The 23,660-nt window shown below is 47.0% G+C and overlaps 2 protein-coding genes across 4 annotated transcripts in view; one reads left to right on the forward strand and one right to left on the reverse strand.

Annotated features, from left to right (window-relative positions):
• The window catches only part of LOC135379009 (mucin-12-like), a 546,819-nt gene that overhangs the window by 196,191 nt on the left and 326,968 nt on the right, over positions 1 to 23,660 (reverse strand). The gene's annotated exons all lie outside the window — the stretch shown is intronic.
• Positions 452 to 22,433, forward strand: LOC135379008 (uncharacterized). Of its 2 annotated transcripts, XR_010418669.1 has the most exons (9): positions 452 to 605; positions 7,011 to 7,147; positions 7,948 to 8,012; positions 9,597 to 9,662; positions 11,354 to 14,059; positions 17,987 to 18,126; positions 19,963 to 20,051; positions 21,538 to 21,603; positions 22,124 to 22,433. XR_010418669.1 is itself a non-coding variant. In XM_064612239.1 (5 exons), exons 1-5 carry the CDS (start codon positions 13,952 to 13,954, stop codon positions 22,330 to 22,332), a joined length of 612 nt encoding a protein of 203 aa, XP_064468309.1. In that variant the 5' UTR covers positions 13,300 to 13,951; the 3' UTR covers positions 22,333 to 22,433. The 2 variants fall into 2 exon arrangements, 1 of the variants encoding a protein (XP_064468309.1); XM_064612239.1 differs by lacking the exons at positions 452 to 605; positions 7,011 to 7,147; positions 7,948 to 8,012; positions 9,597 to 9,662 and having other exon boundaries at positions 13,300 to 14,059.

A 23,660-nucleotide genomic window follows, 5' to 3' on the forward strand; every position in this document is an offset into this window, starting at 1 on the left:
TGGTATTTAAATATAATTATAAATACATTTTTCGAGTCTCTATTTAAATACAAATTATAAATACATGTATATTTACATTTTGAATAGTATTTTAATTACAACGTATTTAAATGCCGCCCATCCCTGATTTGAAGCCTCTATAGTTTGCTACTAACCTTCAAAGAAAAAGAACACGTAGAGGATATGAAATGAACTAGAACGAGAAACTTCACGGCACAGCAAAGCGCTTTGCATGCATCACATAGAACTGAGTGTTTCACAACGCGACTTGTACAGAAGAAACGTTAATGTCAAACAAGATTACAACAAACCGCGTAGCATATACCATTTTGCTTCCCGTAAATGTCACGCCGCGTCCCAGGCAATCGCAAAGTGGTCATTGTGTATCGGAACTGCAATTTAACTGTCATTGAATGACAGGTGCCTTCCGTATCTTCACTAACGATAAATATCATGCAATGTACATATGTTAGCCACTATTCCGCACGAAGTCGAAGATGTACCTTGTACCAGTCTTATTCTCCGTTGTATTTCCTGCTGCTGTCAACAGTGCTAGGAAAGGCGGCGACTGTAAACCAGAGGCAAAGGACCAAGTTGCATGGCAGGTAAGATGTCACTAAGTGAAAGAGACTATGACGCCCGGAGATGGGGGGGGGGGGGGGTATATATAAGTTTAATAAAGAGGAGGTGGCGTCCACGCAGGGAGAGGTCAGCCAGACCTATGCCGGCTTGCTACGCCCTGGTGGAGCAAAAAAGAGGAAAAAAAAAAACGGCCGGTTTCTTTGCAGTGGGGGCGAGTGCCCAGGGCCGCGGTTCTCAGTTCACAACGTAACACTCAGTTGGGTGTCCTGTAGGTATTGCAGGAGAGCCCTTGTAACGGCTCCCTGCTGTTGGCGTGCGACGGGGCCGAGAAGCACGGCCAGAGAGAGCGAGCCGTGTCCCAGGCGTTGGAGGCGATTGGCGAGGACAGCGCGGGCTGCAGAGTACTCCGAGCAGGTTAGTAGGAGGTGCTCAACGTCTGCTACTGCGCCACAGGTAGCGCAGCTGGCTGAGCGACGCTTTCCGACCCTGCACAGGTATTGCGGTGTATATGCGACGTTGAGCCGGAGCCGATGCAGCAGCGTTTCTTCTGCGCGGACGAGCTGCTGGTATGGAGCGAATTGCATTGTCGGGTCAATGGACTGGATATACGCATTGGAGCGTACAGCGTCTTCGACAGAGCGACGCATTTCGGAGGCACACCACTCGCGGATCTTTATAAGGCAGGCGGACGATGTGAGCGGCATACTAGCTGGCGGGCCGACGTCTTGGTGGGCACGCCTCGCGGCGGCGTCCGCTCGGGAGTTCCCACTGAGGCCTATGTGGCTGGGAACCCACTGTAGCCGCACACCGTGGCCAGAGGCGCAAAGAGAGTCGCATGCGGCGATGATAGCCGTTTGGAGGTCGCTGATGATTTTGGTGGCGTGAGAACCCAGGATCTCCAGGGCTGGCTTGCTGTCGGTGAGGATCGTCCACTCTGCAGGTGGGGAGGACGAGATGTGCTGAAGGGCCATATTGATTGCGAATAGCTCTGCTTCCGTGGAGGACGTCTCGTTGGGGAGCTTGGACGCTCTCTCAAAATCTTCGTGGGGCACATAGAAGGCTGCAGCTGCTCCACCAGGTATCACAGACCCATCAGTATAGACTGTCTGCCTTCCGTGGTGCAGCGAGGATAGGTGTTCCAGGGCAAGTTGATGTGCTACAGGCGCTGGCGTGTCGCTTTTTTTCCCGAGGCCACGGATAAATGTGCATATGGGAGGTTGGTCAAGAGCCCATGTTGGGGTAGCATACGATACGTGAGATGTGGGAGGTGGGACAACACCCTTCAGACGGCGCACTGCGCTACCAAAGGCAGACGCGGGGCTGTCGTGGTCAATGGTCCTGAGGTAGTGGAAAGGGTGCCGAGTCATTAGCCGCGTGTAAATGCGGAGGGTCTCTCTATCTCGCAGGGTGGTAACGAGTGGTTCCCTGGCCTCTGCAAGTACCGAATAAGTTTCCGTTGTCTTGGGTAAGCCCAGGCATGCGCGAAGGCTGCGAGACTGAATGTTCAGGAGTTCCCGCTCGTGAGTCGTCCGCAGGCCGTGCAGCACTGGGATGCTGTACCGCAGGAGGCCGAGCACGAGGGAGCTGTGAATTTGGCGAAGATCGCGACAGGTGGGGCCCCAAGACGCTCCGGAGATGCGGCGTAGGACGTTCACTGATCTGCTCGTCTTGACGGAGAGGTTCTTTATGTGCTTAGACCAGGAGAGCTGTCTGTCAATAATCACGCCAAGGTACTTGCAGTGCGTCACAAATTGAAGCGGGGTTCCGGCAACATGGAGAGGGTAGCTGGTGAAGGGCCGCCGAGTAAACGCCATGGCGGCTGTCTTGCTGGGGGATACACGGAGTCCTCGGTCGGCAAGGTAAGACGCGGTGGTGTTGAGAGCGCCTTGTAAGCGTTGTTGAATGGCGTCCCGTCGGACTCCGGATGTCCATATGCAGATGTCGTCGGCATAGATTGTGATGCGGATATGCTCAGAGAGGCGCGCCGGGAGTGATGCCATAATCAGATTGAACAGCAGCGGACTCAGTACACTACCTTGTGGCACTCCACGGGAGACGGGGAAAGCTGGCGTATCTCCTGATGCAGTACGGACGAACAGCGTCCGGCCGGACAGAAAGTCACGGACCCAAGAAACCATTCGAGCTCCCACTCCCGACTCTTGCAGGGTAGCAACAACGGCACTGTGGAGAACGCTATCATACGCCTTCATGACATCCAAAAAGACAGCAACAGTAAAACGTGCTTCCGACTGTTCTTCTTGGACACTGGATACCAGGTCGATCACGTTGTCGATGGACGACCTCCCTTGTCTGAACCCTGCCATGGCCTCGGGGAAGTACCTCACAGTTTCAAAGTACCAGGTTAGCCGCGAGTGTACCATGCGCTCCATTGTCTTCGCCACGCAGCTGGTGAGTGCAATCGGCCGAAAGGAATCGATGTCATGGGGCGACTTTCCAGGTTTTAAAATGGGGACCACCATTGCCGACTTCCATTCTGCGGGAACAACACCGGCGCGCCACGACTCATTAATGAGCCGCAAGAGCAGCTGGCGTCCGCGGAGGGGTAGGTTGCGAAGGGTCTTGTATGTCACTAGGTCTGCCCCAGGAGAGGTGTGCACTGGTGACTGTCTTAAGGCCGACTCTAGCTCCATGAAAGAGAATGGGTGGCTTAAGGAAGGCTCCATTGGCGGATCAGGAACAACTGGGATATCGCAGGCTGACGTGAGGTCGACAGTGGGTGATGAGGTCAGCCTACTGCAATAGTCTTCCGCAAGCTCCATCTCCGAACGACCTGTGGCTAAGGATAGCGACCGGAACGGATCACGCTGAGTAACCGGCTCGGTTAGACCCTTCATCACCGCCCATATTCGGGAGAGAGGTGTGCGTGGCGACAGCGACGATGCAAAGCTTCTCCAGTGGTTCCTGGCTAGTTTGCGAAGGTGCCTATCGACGGCTTTCTGCACCCGTTGAGCTTCACGTTTGTCATCAGGGAGGCGGGTTCGACGAGCGCGCCTTTCCGCTCTCCGGCGTGTCGCACGCAGGCGCGCGTACTCCGCATCAACGGCCGCGAACTTCGTCGGGAGGCGAACGACGCTTGTGCAAGCGCGCGTGGCGCCGACCACAGCACGGCAGAAGTCTTGATGGTTGGCGCGCTGGAGCACGGAGTCCGTGAGGGCGGATTCAACAGCAGCCCTATAACGGTGCCAGTTCGTCGACCTGGCGGTACGCCTGAGTTGGGTCCCAGGAGCTCCACGGATGTTGATCAACAGCGGCAAGTGATCACTCCCCAGCGTGTCAGCATCAACTTGCCATGTGAACTGCCGGGCAATCGAGGCGGATACAACCGTGAGGTCCAGGCATGACGAGACAGAAGACGACGGTACAAACGTTGGAGAACCGTCGTTAAGGAGATGGAGGTCTCGTTCTTCAAACAGCGCTGCAAGGCGTTCCCCTCGCGAGTCAGAGCGTGTACTACCCCAGGTGACGTGGTGCGCGTTAAAGTCCCCACACAGTACATATGGAGGCGGGAGGCGGTCTAGAATGCACCCTAAGTCGTTCACATCATAGGAGACGGCTGGGGGCAGATACACAGAAACAACGGTGAGGTCGGTAGTGCCCATCCGAACCGAGCAGCAGGCGTATTCCCCTACATCGGTTAGCCCGATGTCCCTGCTCAGAGAGGGTATGTCCGACCTAACAAGAACAGCTGCTCGACTCTTGGCACCTCTGGGCTTGGAGGCGAAGGTGATATAGTTGGAGAGGCGGAAGTCATCACGGATTCCGCACTCCGATATGCACATGAGAGGGAATTTGTGCCTCCAGGAAAATTGACGGAAATCAGATAGCTTCGACTGCAGGCTTCTCGCGTTCCACTGAAAGATCGTTGTCGTTTGGTACTGCACAGCCATGCTGCCAGTGGCGGAGCGGTAAGGGCGCCCAGCTGATCTTAGTGGCTGCTACGCTTAGGGCCGGATAATAAGGTGGGAGCGATGGCGTTCTCGAGCTGTAGGATGGATCTAATTTCAGCAAGTGCCTTGCACTCAGGACAAGCGGCGACGATGGCTTTTAATGCCGCGAAGAGTAGCCTGATCACCACGACCTGCATGTCTCCAGGGTCGTCGTTCGCTCGGATCGGTGATGGCCGGCGGGCCTTCTGAGAGTGGGTCGGCAGCGGGTCGCCACTGGCCTCAACATGCGTTGGCAGAGCATCGCGAGGGTGGGGCAGGGGGGGGGAAGTCACTGTCGCTCAATGGAGGGGGCCCACCAGCCCCATTGCTAGAGGCAGCACGGTGTCGTGACTGCAGTCTTCGCCGCCGCCGCCGTCTGCGGTGCTCGCGGCGTTCCTCTTTCTGGACCTTCACCTTTGCCTCCTGGTAACTGCTATTGGAGCGCGAACGCTCCCTTGCAATGCGCCGCTGCTGTTTCCGCTTGGGGCAGTCGTTGGATGTTGCTAGATGATTGCCCTGGCAATTCGCGCATAGGGGGTCGTCTTGCGGGCAGGCAGAACCGTCATGAGACGTTCCACAGTTTGCGCAGACCTTCTTCCGGAGGCAGCACGCAGCAACATGCCCATGTCTCAGGCAGTTGTGGCATTGCGGTGCGTACGGTAGGTAGTGCTTAACTCTCATCGTAAGGAGATGAAGACTGATCTCTCGCGGCTTGACAGTCCCGAGGAATGTGAGCCTCACAGCACCGGCATCCCTCTTTATTCGCCTCGTTGCAATGACCGGGGCGTCAGACCGGATCGCCAGCCTTATCTGGTCGTCGGACAGTGAGGTGTCGACACCGGTGATAACGCCATAGCACGAATCAGCCGGGCGCGGTTCATACGCACGGACAGGGATCGAGCAGATCCTCTCGAGAGATGTTTGCATGAGACGGATACGGTTAACGTTTTGGCTCCGCTCCACCAGCCTACTTGGTCAAATCTTTTTTTCCGAAAACAGCTTGCGTATTAAATAGACGGGTTTTAAAGGTGGCGTCTGCGAGGAATCCGGAATTCTAAAGTTAATGTGCACTTAGTTAAGCACAAAGTTAAGGCACTTAGAGATGCCTTCCAAGAAGAAAACACCAAAAAAGTTTCGCAAAATTGTTTTCCATAGCATCAAAAACGTACATCGAATTCCAAACAAACTGCCAGCTGCCGATTGAAACGCCCTTTCCCTGCTTCACCTCTACCGATGACGTCACTGGCCATTGCCGGCGAGATTCCCAATCGCTCAACCGACGGCCAGTCTCGTTGCGATCCGATACCACCGAAAGCATGAACGCAGACGTTTCTAGCGACTGTTCGGCAGCAGATTGCGAGTAGGAAGACCCCGTTTTGTGACGGATAAGCCTGCCTTCATAACCAAAAGCGCGCAGTCGGCTGCAAACTCCGATTAAGTCAGTTTTTTTGTGTGTGTTTCCGAATGTTAGAATACGAAATATTCGGGTTATATGTATTTCAGGCACCCACTATTCGGATCGCACCTTCAGTTTAACTGTGCGTTTTTTTTTCATGTTTTTTTTTCGCACTCCCTCTGCCGCTTAGACGGCAGCCCCATAGCGATAGTACCAACAGGATGACGTAGGTCACGCACACCAATGAGAGCGCATCGCAGGCGATTGTCTCCGAGCTCGTCTGTTTCGCTTTCGCATCGCGACGTAAGTGAAAAGTCATCCGTTTAATACGCCGACTTTCGCTCACGAGTGTGAATTCTGATACGGCCACGCCAACGTGCAACGCGGTGATACCTTCCTGGCCGTAAAAGGCACGTCCTGCGCCAACCCATAACGACATACTGACATTCCACGAGCCGATCACAGATGCCCGCGACTCGCAGACGCCTGTCCGCCTCCTCGTCGGACAGGCGTCTGCAGAAACCGAAACCGCGGCGACCGGGAACACAGGGAGTACAGCAGAGGAGCACGTGATCTGGAGCGATGGAGTGATTGGACTAGGCGGCGGTCAGCTGGCCAGATAAACCTCCGTCGGCGAGGGTGATGCGCTCCTCAGGCGCGCTTTTTCGAGTTCGGCTCATTCGCGTATCAAAATTCTGAGATGGATAGCTTAATGCAGGTTCGTGTTTCAGGATTTTTCAAATGTGGAATGGCTTTCAATAGGATAACCTTTCATTCTTCTATGTCGCTTTTGCCCGAAATCCCGTAATAAAAAAATCGATGAATTTTAGGTAATAGTGATCTTGCAGTTACATACTTTCTTCGAGGGGACGTCAGCCTATCTGTAGAACAGAACTGCAAAAACAGCATCTATGCTGCTCTCATAGATTTTTTGATAAAAAATGTGTAAAGGATTAAAAAGACACCCTGTATATTTCGTCAGCGCTTTCCATACTTCTGTAAAAAAAAATTCATTCCTTTCCCTTACCTGAAAGTGCTTCGGGAAATTCTAAAAATAAGTGGTCACAAAGAGAGCTTTCGAACAGGTGGTGAAGGCCCTCGAGGAGGAGACCTTCTATCTCTTCAAGGCAACTAACGACGCCATGAGCACATGTATGTACATGAAGGTAAATGAGACGAAGAATAACACTGGGACATTGCTCGCCACTACCGGATATGGGCGGTAAGTCATGGATAATATATATTCTTGTTTCTAACCTCTTGATAACGTAGTGCAAGTAGACGTGTGCGCCGATGGAACTTTGGCCGCCGGCGCCGGCGCCAACACATGCACGGAACCAAGACACAAGAGAAAGATTAAATGAAATTAAAGATTACCGAAGGAAATTAAATGAAATTAAAGGTAACTAACGTCAATTAAAGGAAAATTGAGTAATTAAAGCAAGTAAACGTGATTAAAGGGAATTAAATGAAATTCAGGATTACTTCAGGTAACCCTCCGTTAATTAAAGGGTAACTCAAAGTAATTGAGGCTAATTAAAGGTTAATTTAATAGGCTTACATTTAGTAATGGAAAGTGTCATTTGGGAAGTCAAGTATATAGAACGGAGGTGGACATCCCGCAACTGAGTTGGACCGGGAGTGGATACCGGAAGTCACGTTGGACCGGAAGTCGCGTTTAGACCTGAAGTGGACACGCGGAAGTCAAGTATGGACAAGAAAAGGCGCCTAATGCTAACGCATTTCTCGTATTTACCGCTAAATCGCCACTGAATTTTACTTTAAAAGGTTTACGTGTACAATTCACGTACGGCGCACTCCGCATGCGTCGCTGGTAATTTATTCTGTCGCTAAATGTTTTACACTTCACAGCTCCACCGGAAAATTATAAGCAAACAGAAAGTGAAATGGCGAAGACGAGAAATCTTAAGTTTAAGTTCTACTGCGAAAATAATTTGGTGGCATGAGGGTTGTGATGCCATTTAATCAGTTCGATCGAATGGTGGTCGCTTGATCTTCCAGAAGCGAAGAGGCAACAACCGTTGTTGGAGTGGGGAATCGCCTCCAGGTGGGCAGCGAAGAATACGGTGAGTTATAGAGCTACTTCTGTTTGTAAACAAGCGGACGCATCTGCGCATGTGCATAGAGCAGACCATCGCTGATGGGGAAAAAGGGAGTAGGAAACCGCATGTTGTGTACGGCATCTTTGATCTTTCACTACCGCGTAGCACACAGTGCTTTGTGGCATGCCTTCAATAACGACTGAACGCACCCAGTGACTAGATGACCGCGCGAATTTGGCCCACCAAAATAGACAGCAGCGCCATGACGTCACATAGCTAGTGAAGTGAGTCAATAGCGTCGTATACGGGAGCCGTTCTAGGGACCTCTTCATTGTATCAGAGATGAGGAAGATAGAAGTTAAGTGTGTAAAAAAAAAAATAACCACGTCATCAACGAAGGCACACGCTACCAAAATGAACTTTGTAAAATTACTTGTAAATACCGAGGAACTTTGTAAAAGCAGCCGGCTACTTTCAAGTCACTGGCTTCGTAATAAGTATCTAAGCTTTACTTTGTAGCAAAATCCCAAGTATTTCGTAACACTACAGTGTTACGAAATACTTGGGATAATAATTAGCTTCGATCTTGGTATCACAATGGGCGATGTAAGATGTTCCATAATAGCTTGGGTCCCTCATGGGCCTGCAAGGTGTCTGCCGTGCAGCTGCGAAACTTGGAAACGTGCGCATTTTATGTATTTACAAAGGATTTATGCAAATAAATACTCAAAAACAGTATTTAAATATAAACACATTTTGCCACTCTGTCCTTAAATATACGGTATAAGTACATGTATTTATATTTTAAATACGATGTATTTTAATACCGCCCATTCCTGCAGGAAATCCAATTGGAATTTCCCTTCTCTGTCCTTCCCGGCCAGGCCTCTCCAGCGGTACTGATTAGAGATGCAAAATTTCCGGAATCTTTGAAGCTCTCGAAAAAAAAATACTTTTATTTTCGGGGATTTTTCCGAAAAATTCGAAAAAATGGAAACAAACGCGGTTATTGCTGAGTCGAAGCATCGCTGGCCAAGCCACAGCATACAATGCGCTAGAAACTTTAATAGTATTCACTTTCTAGGCATAAATGCAGAGCAGAGCATCCCATGAGACTGCTGTCTACTCAGCGACAGGTAATTAAAACAACCCGTCCACTCCGACCAGAACTCCTACTTTATGTGAACGCGACGGCGATCGCTTGGAGCAGCCAGACGGAGCTCTAAGTTTGTGGTTGTTGGCGGATTAGAGGCACACAAGGCACTTTTTGGTGGGTTGGAACGCATCCAAGGCACGAAAATTTACATTTTTGAATTTTGTGGCCTGGAAATTTTGGGCAATTTTTCCGGAGATGAGGAAAAAGACGAAAAAAACTTTTTCCCCCAAAAAATGTCCGTTTTTTTTTTCGGGGCTTCGCACCTCTAGTACTGATATATCGAAGTTCGCAGCTTAAGAGTACAGCTAGCAACTGAAGGGCATACCTTCAGACTATGCCGGAATATTCTGCATTTGCGCATCCAGTGAAAGATATCCAGCAAGTCTTCTGCATTTTTCGTAAAATACCGAAGAACCTGAATTCATGCTCTGCACGTACCATCTTTTTTATAGCTGCCCTTCCTGTATTGTACACCGACAACTCCACCTGTAGTGTTTTTACCTCACCAGATGAAAACGGTAAGAACGTTTCATTCGAGCCTATGTTTCTTATTTAAAATGTATTTAAAATTTCAAAAAACGTACGCGCTCGGACCGTTTTCTGTTTTATGCAAAACGCATCTTTACGAGAAACTGTGAGTGTAGCCCAGACGCCGCTTTTGCAGGTGAGTAATACGGCAAGGCGGACATTCTGTAGCAGATAGTATGCATGCACCATAGAAATCTTACGGAGAGAGGCTAGAAGGAAAGGCGGGGGAGGAGGATCGGAGGAGAGCAAAGAACTTGAACGGGGCTCTTCCCTTTCTCAGTGTATGCGCTCGGAGGCAGCCATATTGAATCAGCCGAGGAAACGTCGCGTATTTCTAGCCCGTGAAAGCAGCCACAGTTCCGAAAACTGTTGCAACACTTGCTCGGTTGCTCTTCTGCTTCCGTTGGCTACGTATTTTGTCAGTGTCCGCCCCTATCCAGGCTTGTAGTCAAGGCTGGTTAGTCTGATTGAGGCAGAGGCGGAGACGGCGTCCCCATGTGGCGTCCGTGTCGTGTCTTGGTTTCTTCGTGTGTGTGTGTGTGTGTTTTCATATATCTCACGGTTTCATGAATTTGGGCTGTGTGTTACTGTTCCAAAAACATTTTTGGCGTTATGTTTGCTGTATGCTTACTGGATACCTGTTTTGCATGCGCCACGGCAACAGCAGCCGATTCAATATGTAGCTCCCCTCGCCCGAACGTCCCAGTTACGGATGTTTCCTTCTAGCATACTCGTTAAGATTTCTATGGCATGCACTGAATCACAAATGGACCTTTTTCACCGTGGCCTATGCGCATGCGTATGAACTTGAAGCGCCGGAGAGGATTATCTCCGTCTTCACTTGATGGCGCACTATGGGGGTGACAGAAGTGGGCACCAGTAGAGTCACTAAATAAGCTTTGCTTCAGAATATCGACACTGAGGTCCAAGGAAGTGCAGGAGCGCCATCTTGTTCCCGTACCACACCGGTATCATCTTCATTTGAGGATCAAAGACAGCTAACGTAATGCTCGCTGTGGGATAGAGTAGAGTCACTAAATATGAACAGAGTAGCGACAGTGAACAACGCCGGCGAGCGAGACCACCATCTTGGGTCCGCCGTGGTTGCGTCGCCAAGCAATCGGACGTCAATCTCCCCTTCTCCGGTGGAGAACAGGGCGCAGTCTAGCCAGCTCGCAACCGAGGAAACCTGTTTTGGATGGATGGGGGGACTAAACATGGACGCCCCGTTCTTGGAAGGAGAAACCACGTGACACGATCGGCCCAATCGCGGACACCGAACGCCGGCTCCGGCGCGGAAACGGAATGCAATACTCTGTACCCCTATCTAATGACTCTATAGGCACCAGTGGGTCTCCCCACCGCAAGTTGCACGTTACAGGGGATGAGCAACTCTTCCTCATCAAAAGGTGTACCCTCTCCACTACGATAGCTTTGTGAATCCCGCTTACGGCGCCGTGGTACGCCCGTCTTAGGCGCATTTTATCGTTACTTACGACCGTGTTTGTGGATACGACCCCAGTACCGGGCTTCCGACAGCGTCGCGCATGCGCCATGAGACCAACGCCGTAGCGGGTACCGCGGGTACGGTATCGGAGATGCAAAAAAAAAAAAAAGAAAGAAAAGAAAAGGTATACTAAACCTCTCTAATGTGTTTTCTGTCTTTCTGTGCATATCGAAGGTGGTGTCCTTCTGTGGGTCGCTGGCAGCACTGGAGCAAACGCTACTTTTCATCAGTGCTGCAAGAAAGTCTTCAAAAGGGAAGCGAAGAAAGCGAACCACACCATATACCACAAGTTCTCCAAGGCGTGCCTCAAGCCTCCTACGTCTCGGTTAACTGAGTGCTTTTTGTCAGATGTTATTCCTGTTGATCTTGTGTGAACGAAAAAGAAATGTGACCGTGAAGTGCACATGCTCACTTTCTAACACGCAATTTAGTTCGCAGAACTGGCATTATGCAGGATGTTCCAACTAACATTCATCAAGAGAGAGAGAGAGACTCCGGGTATTTCGCGAATGAGACCTACCGAATGTTTTTGGCCGTCGTGCATAAGAGCGTCCAACCTTTTTTCCTTTTTGTTGTTGTTGTTGCTCATTACGTTTCTTTTTACAGAAAGGGCCGTGAAAAGAGACTATGTAATGTTTTTGGTAGTAGTTTATACGAGCAGGTGGACATTCACTCGGAGACAGTAGGAAAGTACGAAATGACTCGTTACCTAACATGAAATTCTTACTGTTTAATATGGGGAACCTGGGCAAAACCGAGACTGTATACAACTCGGCACAGCGAATGAATTCCTTTCGTTCATTTTTTTAAAAACCTGAAACAAATAAAGACGTTGAAATATGAGTTGCCGAATTTTGGAATGCAAAGGAGCCGAAACCGAAAGGAGAGCGGACAAACCGTGGACAACGAAACAACAACAGGTGAAATAAATATTCTAACGAGCGAGAATATTCTAGCGAGACTCTCTCAAAGATGGTATTACGTTTATGTATGCATTAGGTGGTATTTATCAGTGATGGCCAGTAGTTAATTACATGTAGTTAAACTACTAGTCAAACTACCTGATTGTAGTTCAAAAGTAATTATGAACTACTGGCAGAAATGTAGTGTGCAACTACTAGTTAAACTACTATTTCGAGTAGTTAGCTACTGTTGTTAGGTTACTGCAGGCGCCAACTACTTCCGATTTTGCCGCAAGCTTTACGGCACGACTGTGCTTCCGACTTTTACCTTGAGCTACTTGTTTGATGAGAACGGAGGTGCAGAGCAGTTGTGCCGTGCATGTGTACTAAATCTTCACTTTGATCGCTGCTTGTGATTCATATTTACGTGTCCAAGGACACTATAGAATGGGATTGGCGTTGAAGGACAACGTTAAGTAGTTAGACAGGTAGTTAAAATATATTGCAGTAGTTCAAGAAATAATTTTAAGTGCCTCCGCGAAGTAGTTAGTAGTTAGAGTTAAACCACTGTAGAAGTAGTTAGCGGCCATCACTGGTATTTATATCCCAACTAAACGTATGGAAAACATCTGTAGGAGTTTCAATTGTGTCAAGAAACAGTCTCAGTCTTCCTGGAATACAAGGAGTTTCCTGCTGCTTTTCTGATGTGTTTTAATTATACGCATTTTTCTTCTGTGGCAGTGATGTTAGAACAATCAAAGTTTCATGTCAGACATGCAAAGTGCTCTTTTGATGGTGACCTTTTCATTTCTATTCCACTTCATTTCCCGCACGTGCTACATTGGCCCGAAGGTCGGGGAGCTAATGAAATATGCGCAGTTTTGGAACGAGACATTACGTACACACGTTGAAACTTTCCACCCATCATCACGAAATAAAGTTGTTGTCGTTGCTTTACGCAGTGCATGGCACCAACGATTTTTTCGTACGTTTCCTTGGCACAAAATTGTTTACTGTGTGGTAACGGAAGCCTGTCTCTCGAGTAGATATAGCGTGACGCGCGAAGTGGCGCATTTTTTTTTTTCGTATTTGTATCTGCTCCCCGATAGTTCCCCACAGCTGACTTCCGATAGTTTTCTTATTATCGTAGTTCGATCACGCAACTATAAATAGTATCGATAGTTTTCTTACTATAGATGGTTCAATTCTCATAAGACTATCAACAATATCGATAGTACTATGGATAGTTTTCTTCCTATGGAGAGCCATATCGATAGATGTCTTACTACCGATAGTTCGATTCTCATACGACTATCAATAATGCCGATAGTACATAGTTTTCTTAGTCGAGAGTGCTATCGATAGATGCCTTATACTACCGATAGTTCAATTCTCATACGACTATCAATAATATCGATAGTACATAGATAGTTTTCCTCCTATCGAGAGTCCGCTATCGATAGATGTCTTACTACCGATAATTCGATTCTCATACGACTATCAACAATATATATAGTACTACAGATATTTTTCATAATGTCGACAGTGATATCGATAGATTTCTTACTATCGACGGTTCGATTCTCATACCACTATCGATAGCGTTGCACCACTACTCGGCAGCACGTTTCTCAAACAAGGTAACGAACAATGGCACGTGTTCTAGGCAGGCAGGAAGTGGCCATTATGTGTTAAAACTGGAATTGATATGTCAAGATGTATACGTTGAAGGCTGTCATCGCGTGATGGGCGCCTTCCGTATGTTTACAAAGGATAAATATCATCCAATACATATATATACGGCAAGTACACACGCGCACTCGCAAACGAACACCTTTCTTGAGGGTTCCTTGAAAGCAGCGCGCGAAAGATGTACCTTACAGCCGTCTTGTTCTGTGTTTCACTCATTGCTGCTGCGGGCAGTGCAAAGGAAAAAAAAGAATGTCAACTCGAGGCAAAGGACCAAGTCGCATGGGAGGTAAGACGTCATATTATACGACGTTGCGAATCCGGTGATGTTCTCAGAACCGCTTTAACTGTAACACCAATTCATTTTGCAAATCCTTTTTCTGCTGTACAGCTATATCAGTTGCAATGACCTTCCCACCGCGTTGCACTCATTCAAAATCATGAGAGATTCTAGAAACACGTATCCGATCACTTTTTCTACCACACCTAATTGTAGCACTTATGTTCTTTTTCTTTTTTTGCGTGATAACAGCAATGTCTATCGTTTATATAATGTGTATACCCTGCTTTCTTTTCATATGTTCCTTTTTTCTCTCTCTCTCTATAGCTCTGGATTGCCTTATTATATGTATCCCCGCTGATTGCTGTCTATTGTTTCTGGCACTGATAATCGATTACCGTTGATATGTTGATGTTGCCATGTCTTTTTTTTTTTCATTCTTGTTACGTACGCTGTATTCCCACCCTCATGTAATGTCTGCAAGGACCCATGAGACATTTAAAAAAAGAAGTAAGTAAACAAATAAACGAATGTCGTGAGCACGGTGTAAGACACAGATTACACCGTGGCAGCGAATAGTAGTGAGTTATACTATATCGTACGCGGTCGCCTTTGCGTATACGCAAGGATAGCGTGGTGGTTCTACGCAATGCGCTCTTCATTTTGCGCGTGCGCAGAATAACCAACGCTATCCCTTACGCACCCAAAGGCGATTGCGTAAACTGGCTCAGTAATTGTACAGCTGTGTCTGTACTCTCCGCTATCGTTTAAAGGGGCGCCCAGCTCGTTAGTGATAGCCATGGTCGTGCTGAAGACAAGATGGTGGTGGGTTGGAATCCTGCCACCGGTTGTGCTGCCTGGGTTTTCCGAAGACTTTCCAGACGAATGTCGGCACAGTTCCCCCTGAAGTCAGCCCAGGACGCACACTAATCCCCCTGTCCCCCAATTCTTTCTGATGTCCTCTCTCCATCTGCCTACATCTGTACGCAGCTCATAGCCACAGTTGCTTCGTGGCGCTGACACGGAATAATAAAAAATCGTTTGAAGGGCGCTGAAGCGCTACGATTTGTCCAACCACGGAGGGAGATCGCCTGCGGATACCAATGAGAGACAGCTCCACATTAGCCACGCTACCTGAGAAGCAGAGTGAGAGGTAAAACATAAATTATAGTTAGGATTCCGAGTTTTCGGAGTTTTCATTTTGGAAAATTCGGAGGGTGTTTACGGGAGTTTTCAACTTTTCGGAAATTCGGAGTTTCTCGGAGGATTAAAAAGTCTGAAAAACGATTTCGGAGTATTCGGAGCAGTCATCGCAGAGACAATTCAAAGAAAGATGCGCAAAAGTGACTGGGACCACACGATGTAACGCACGGATGTTTTAACACCCAAAGCTACTGAAGTACAAACAAGCGTATTTGCACAAATTGTGAATGGTGCCCAGACTCAAAATGAGTAGCGCAGCTGTGACGAACACAGAACTGTTCTGTGCCAAACTAGCCCAGTACCCAGTAGGGGTCTTGTGGAGTCACTAGGGTCGAGGATACATAGAACAGATGGGACAAGTGTGTGTATATCCTCCTTTTGGGCCATTCATGCGTCCAGCGACCCTCAAGGAGGCTTCCACTTCTGACCTTTTTTTTAAGTTGTTAATCATTTTGAAGTCGAAAACTATGTGTGGAAGAAAGGGGACAAAGGAAAAAGGAAACTGGAAAAACCTTAAGGCTGCCCCGTGGGCCTGGGAAAATTCGGAGCTTATCAGATAAATCCGATGTTTTGCAAAAGACATCGGAGGGAGTTTATTGGAGTCTATCGGAAAAATCCGAAAAGTCGGAAGCCTAATTATAGTTCGCGCATATTCGTCTGGACGCGACGGAAGAACCTCGTTCCTGGGGATAATGCGGATAACATGCGGATACCCTGGCGCACACCGCAGAGTGGCACGGTTTTATCCGCATTCCATCCGCACCGATTTTAGAATATTTTATTGCTATCCGCGAACCAGGATGTCGCGGGGACACCGCATGAATCCGAGTATGCAGCCGCCACTGCGCACAACTGTATATACCGATATGGTTTCACGTTGCTCGGAGAGATCGTACGTGCCTGGGCCGGCTTCAGAGGGACTTACATTTGCCCTGCAGCGCCTAAGGAAAACGCAGAAGGAAAAGCATTATGAGTTTGTGTAGAGATTCGGACTCAGGATTCGACCCCAGGTCACTAGGAGCTCACAAAACGGATCAACTACACTCTAAGAAAAAAATGGAGTAAAATGGGGAGTAATTGCAGCTTGTAGTCCCCTAGACTGCAATTACTCCTCATTTTGGTCCCCTAACCCCGACATTTACTCCTTAGGACTGCAAATTGTCACTAAGCTTCGCAAATGGCCCTCCGAATGCAACAGTCTACACGTATATATGTGCTCCCGGTCAATTTGATGGCATAAGGCTGTATTCCTCAGCCAATTTAGCAATTTTCCACTCCTACACAGTAAGAAACAGTTAGCGCTTCTTTCTTCGCAAATTGTGTCCTATGTATGTCGTAAGATTTTGTATCACTCGACATATCACTCTTGACCATATGATTCGAAGTATTTTCATGCATGCACATGAATTTTGTTCCTGGGACTCTTAGACCAGAGCGTGAAATGCAGTTTCCACCCTGTGACATTCGTTTACTCCCGTGCATTTACTCCCGAAAGGGACTATTTTTTGTAGCAATGCATTTACTCCCAAAAAGGAGTAAAATTACTCCCTTTTTTTCTTAGAGTGTATACTCCGAGGCAAGTCAAGAGCTACAGTCACAGAGGTATATCTCCGCAAGCGGAGAAATGTAGTCCGCACGTTGAGAGTGTGGGGCATACGAGAAGATGACGGACGCCGGGCATATCGATCCACGTGTTTTTGTTAACTTCAACATTTTACGTGTTTGCGTTGAAACAGAGGTGTATACGCTACTCGAAAAAAGTAATTGGTTACAATTACTGTTACTACTGCGAGAAAAGTAATTCTTTACCGTTACGAATTACTTCATAGAAAAGCAATACGTTACAGATTTAAAATTGTGGGCCACACCAAAGCGTACAAGCCTGCAGTGAATCCAACCATGCAGCTCTTGTTGCAAATCATAATATGGGACACCAATATACATCATAAGTGAAATTCACAAATACATTTGAAAGCAACATACAAGACACATACACGCATTTATTGCAAATTTATATGCACATTTACATATATATGTACACAATACCGTTATCTACGAACGACTTCATGTCGTTCGGTTTATACATAAACGGTCTATATACATATGTACATATACGCGTGCCTAATACGTGGACCAATACGTGCTGACTAGTCTATGACGCAGATCACACAATTACATGCTGTACGGAGTAGGTCGGCAGTGGGTCGCGGTTGTAAGGGATTATCATGTTACTGTGGCGTGTATGGAACCCGTGTGGACTAGAGACGGCCGTCACAGTGACCTCTGCGTCATTGCTTCAGTCCAGCTCGTGGCGGAAAAGAAGAACAGATTGGCTTGCTGAAAAGGGTTGCCATTGTTGACAGAAGGTTAAAAAAAGTAATCGATTACCGAAAATTGTAATCAGATTACTTAGGAAAATCACTTGCTCACAAAACTAACTGATTACGTTAAAAAAATTACTGAAAAAGTAATTGTTTACTAGGAACGCAATTACTAGTAACGCGTTACGTACAACTCTGCTTTGAAAGCATGTATTTGAGCGCCGTCTCGACCACTGTTTTCGGATGCATGCAGGTGCACTACGTTTCGACTCGGAGGCTTCATGAAACATATGAAGGAAACACAGGAGTGGCCGTTTCAAATTGATGTGCGTGCCCGTGAAGAGTGCATCTTTCTCTCTTTCCTGTTCTGAGAGCCTCTTCCTAAAGTCTAAAAAAAGTGTTGAAAATGCAGGTAGTGAAGGCTTTGGAGCGGCAGACCTTTTATCTGTTCAAGTCAACTAACGCCCAGTCGCCAAATTGTTCATACATGAGGGTCAATGAAACGAAAGAGAAGGATCATACAGCGACGTTGGTGGTTAGAAGCGGGGGAGAGTAAGTCGAAGATTTTGATTTGCAACTAGTTCATGACATAGGTCCAGTTGTTGAAATACGTCAACCTTCACGGGTGCCCTATAGTGAGACTACGGTAACTTTTTCACTACCTATTGATTTGTATGCGTGAGGGTTATGAGCAATAAACTACGAGCTTGTAATGATTACATATTATTAAAACAAATCGAAACAATGCTTCCTTAATGGTAGAGCAAAGCAGTAGGCGCGTAATATAAAACAAAAAATATATAGTCTATAGCCTCAAATTGTGCTGCACGCATGTTGGGCTGGAGCTTTCGCTAGGGAAGTGCATTGAGCTCCATTTAATACCCAAGGTCAATACGAATTTGTCGTCATGAGGCGGCGCGAAGAAGCTTGAGCCTCTACGTTTCTATGTTACTTTTTGTTTGTGTGCTTTTCTTTTTATTTGTTTTTCCTTTCCTTTTAGCCTTTCTTTTCTTTCCTGGGAACCACCGTAGCAGTGGCTAACCTTTCCCACCTATTTTTTATATAATAAACATAATCCCCCCCCCCCCCAAATTCCCTTCCGGTGACTTCCAGTGCTACGACATGCGATAAAACACAAAAAGGTATTGAATGTCGTGCATAAGTAATTGGACGCGGTGTATTACTGAACCATCCAATCCAACAGCGATCGCTATCGTTATATTTAAAGTTCGCGCGCGTCAAAACCGCTTTGATAGGCTCGCGCGAGAGCTCGTGGCGAATCGCGAGCAGAAGTGATGTATTTAACGCGGGTTATGGCACAACGACAAGAAAAAGATCGGGGCCAATATCTGCTCCTTTGCAACCTATGTGGTGGTCTGGCAAACAAGGCGCTGTCTCAGGTGCTTGAATACAAGCTCCCTCTGCGTAAGGTGAAGAAAACAACAGCGTCACTCGCTACGAATTTCCGCCATTTTGAAGACTACGCACTGCCCACGCTGCGCTGACAAAGGCGTAGCCATACATTATATACGTTCGAAGTGAATAGCTAAGTTGCGGATGAGGTTTGAAGGAGTCGGCGAAACACTGAACACTGAACTGAAAGTTTAAATCGGATCACAGCATTCACGTATGGTGAGCGTGGGCTTCAAAATGGCGGCCGGGTGGCTGGCGTTCGCTTCTGCGAATGAGAACTGCACCGTACGCAGAGAAAGAACACTATTGCGACGCACATGGCTCGCTTTTGTAGTCGCTTCCGTTGTGCTTCATCGCCATTTTTCGCTTCGGAATATATGTTTGTCTCTCGACTGTATGACACATCCCATAAAGCTAATAAAAAATAAGTACCTGAGGAACAAGCATAAGGGCACTTCCTTCTCGGCTTATGCATTTGAAAAAAATACACATTGTCGCGCCCTTACCTAAAGTTAAAACCAGCAAGCCCAGAGTGCTTATATTCGGCACAAATGTTGGTCGATAAATAAACAAATAGAACATGGTAGACCTGTAATGCGCGCGGTAGCCACGAATAGAAAGAGAAAAAAAAAAGTACAGAAATTCGTGCTTTTTTGACGAGTCTTCGACATCTGGCCGATATTTTTTCACTACGTGAACCAATCATGACAACTCTGGAGTCAAATAATGCGGATACGTACACACATCTCTCAGTAAAGCGTGGAGTTAATGATTTTTTTAATAATTGGGTGTTTACGTCGCGAGGCAACCGTGGAGTTAATGAAGCGGCCAGTTTTTGAGATTGATGGGGGTCGAGCAAAAAATTTCGAGTTTTTGCCTCGCATCTGGTTTTGCCCCGCCTCGTGAACTTCTCTCTCGTGAAATTGTACATAATGTGAAATGGACTGATTGAATGTGGGTCGCATTATTTTCCAGGTGGAATGAAACATCTGCAGCAACAGTTGTTGGAAAAGACAATCACCTCAACATGACCCTCGAAGAAGACGGTGCTTCTGAAGTCCTAGGTGAGCCATTTGAACAGGCAGTCCACTGTATATTATGCGTGTTTTTCTTTTTCTTTTCAACTTCGGGGCGTCTATCAGCACCTATACCCTTCTGAAACATCATATTTTTTGGGCACTAGCATTTAGACTCTACAAGGTGAGTCATTAAAAACGTACCAAAATTTTTAAAAATACAAGCCGCACTTTTTCCTGCGCAAATTGTGGTGCCTGTATCTATTTCTTGCATGGCCTGCTCAAAAATAGTTTTATGATTCGGCTTGTAGTGCCGTTATTAATGAGTTACCATAATTAATTAGCTTAAGTAATGGGAATTGGTGCCTGGTGTAAGTTAGCGTTGTAGCGCATAGTCATCCTATCTGCTTTCCATCAAAGTTCGACTTCCAGAGACATTCTGTAAGACAATCAAAAATTATTGAAAAAACGAACGCGCCGCATACTTTCGTATGACGTGCGCCCGCTTTTTCGGGTTCCCCTCGCACTGTTCCCTCTCGCAGTTGTTCTGGCTGGCTGTTCCAAAATACGTGGCCAGCCAGGAGAACCGAGAGAGTGAGCAGTGTCAGGGGAACCTGAAAAAGCGGGCGCACGCACGAGAGTATGCGGCGCGCTCGTTTTCTCAATAATTTTTATTGCATCGGATGACTATGCGCTGCAACTACGTAATTCACACCAGGCACCAATTCCCATTAATTAAGCTAATTCATTACGGTAACTCATTAATAACGGCACTACGAGCCGAATTAAAACTATTTTTGAGTAGGCCATGCAAGAAATAGATACAGGCACCAAAATTTGCGCACGAAAAAGTGCGGATTGTATTTTTAAAAATCCTGGTCAGTTTCTAATGACGCACCCTGTATAATAAATACCGGAATTCTGGTGCCTATACTGCATTACAGAAATGCGATAATCCACAATGCTAACGTAGATATTACAGAAACGATAATACCTGCATGAGCCATGCAGGCCCTTTCGTGAACAGATAAATAGTACGTAATTTATTCAATGTGCCTTTGGGCTTGCACTGACCTATATCGAGAAGCAAATTATTCGTCTTGTGACCACTAGAAATATTTCAACAGGCTATCGCTGCGAAAGATGAACCACCGAAGTCTGTTATCGGTGACAGACCATACGGAATATGAATAAATAAAATAAGTAAATAGAAACAATCCTCTTCCACCTTGACTGATGAGGGCAGGAGCCGTGTTTTCAGAACGGGAAATACAATTGGAAATTTCGTTTCCTATCGTTTTAATCAAACGTGTCCCAAACACTCTCCAGTGAAAGCTATAGATTTGGAGTTTTACAACTTAGGATTAGAGTTTGCAAGTTGACGACATACTTTCTAATTTTCTCGCCCAGTCCGAAACTGCCTCCGGCGAAGGACGTCCAGGGAATGTCCTTCGGAATTTTTCGAAAAATGTCGGAAGCCGGGAACCCTTAATGCTGTACACGTACTGCCTCTGATTTTTTATTTTTTTTGCAGGTTCCTATCCTGTATGGTACACCGACAACGTCACCTGTGTCGTTCTTGTCGACCCAGAGGAGAACGGTGAGAACATCATTCACACGAGTGTTTATTTAAAAGACAGGTAAAAGGAAGAAAAGAAAAAAAAAACATGTGGACTGGCTGTTTATTAGACTAACATTTTTATAAGAGAATATGAGAGTAGGAGTGACGCCATTTGTGCAAGCGGATAAAACGGGCAGTCGAAACATGCCGTGGAAGAGAACGCCGATGAAGCTACTTAATCAATAAACGACCTCACATTAAGTAACTTTTTACTCAGAGGCTTTCGGGGGAAGTGCGACAGCAGAATGGCCAACCAGTCATCCTCAAAAGCCACTCTATTTACAAACAAACAAACAAGCAAAACATCCGGAAAGAAACAAGTACGTTAGTGCACGCCTCGATGTGGCTTTCACAGCACAGCGGCGTTACCGCTTGAGACAAGTTGACACTGCCCAATGCAGTCACTGCGGTGGTGCAGAAAATCTAGAACACACTTCCAACCTTCCCGAACCGTACTCTGTGGATCCCTTAACGAGCTTGACTCTGAATTCCTTTACAGAAATCGTTCTCTGGGTCGCTGGTAACACTACAACAGACGCTTCTTTTGACGAGTGCTGCACGAACATCTTCGAAAGGGAAGCGAATAACACAAACGGGACCATATACGAGAGGTTCCCCGCGAGCTGCCCTTTATATAAAGCGTCGGATGTGGAAGAAATCGAAGACATCGATTCTTCTACGTCTTCTACGACCTCTACGTCTTCGTGAACTGATCGCCTTTTGTCAGACACTTTTTTTTCTCGAAACCTAGAAGTGCTTGATGTAAAATAAAATTTAGAAAAAAAAAAAAAACATGAAGTGCACATACACGCTTTCGAACATCCAATTTATTTGCTATAGAATTTCCATGATGCAGACTGTTCCAAGTAACATTCACGAAATTTTTAAACAAGAGAGAGAGAGAGAGTAAGCGAGCGCTCTTCGACAATGAAACTTATAGAATATTATTAGCTATCATCTTCCGTAGCATATACAGTGAACCCTCATTATTATGACCATGGTCTCTCCCGAAAATTTTGGTCATAATGCGGAATTGTCATATTAACGGGGGGGTTTTGCAGAGGTTTCACTGCATTGTGCCCCAAGGAGTATGGTCGTAAAGCGCGTATGTCAGATTATGGGAGGTCATATTAACGAGGCCTCCCTGTATAGGGTGTGTTTAGTCGTCACAGATTTTCTATGAAAGTCTACGAAAGCAGCATAGATACTATTGCAGATGGTCTGACATAAGGACAGGATAGCAGCGGGATTCGAACCCACACTCGCAGGTTATAACCCTACTCCTACCTCCACCCTACTGAAGTGGCTTTTCACACTAGGTGAATTGTCAGGTTTGTCGTTGTCTGTCTGTGTGTGTCGATAATGCAGTTGCTAGAATGTCGGCACAGTTCTACCTGAAGTCGGCCCAGGACGCGCACTAGACCTGGCTTCTCCCTCCTTCCTGCTGTCCTCTCTCAAGTGGTTCACGTAAGTGCACCGCTTATAGCCATAGATGCTTGGCGGCAATAGCACGCAATCAAAAAGAAAAAGAAGTGTTAAGCCCCCAAAAAATAAATAAACAAAACGGTGTCCTTGTCTGTCCTCGCCTGTTTCGCGTTGCTAGAACACGTTAGCAGACAGTACGTACTGAACATGGCAAACGTTTAAATAACAGCCAGTGACTCATAGACAATAGCCAGCAATTGGAGAAGCAGCAACAGAAGATGAACAAAGCATTAAAAAGCAAGCAAGCTGGCGTGGCTCAGTGGTTAGCATGCTGGCCATGTCACCTCGAGACTCGGAGGTACCCGGGTTCGAATGCCTGCGCTATCTGGGTTTTTGCTTGTTTTTTCTCAGACGCTTTCAGACATATGTCGGCACAGTTTTCTTAGAAGTCGGCCCAGGACGCACATTCCCCCCAGGCCGTTAGTCGTGACGTTGCCCACCTCTGTGAGGCCGACAACGGCGAGCCCTTTTCAGAAGCACCACCAGCACAAAACTGGTAGGGACAGGAACACAAAACACATGTAGACAGCGCTAGACTCAAAGTCCTGTCT

Source organism: Ornithodoros turicata, chromosome 1 (assembly GCF_037126465.1).
Source record: "Ornithodoros turicata isolate Travis chromosome 1, ASM3712646v1, whole genome shotgun sequence".
In the NCBI taxonomy this organism is placed as follows: domain Eukaryota; kingdom Metazoa; phylum Arthropoda; class Arachnida; order Ixodida; family Argasidae; genus Ornithodoros; species Ornithodoros turicata.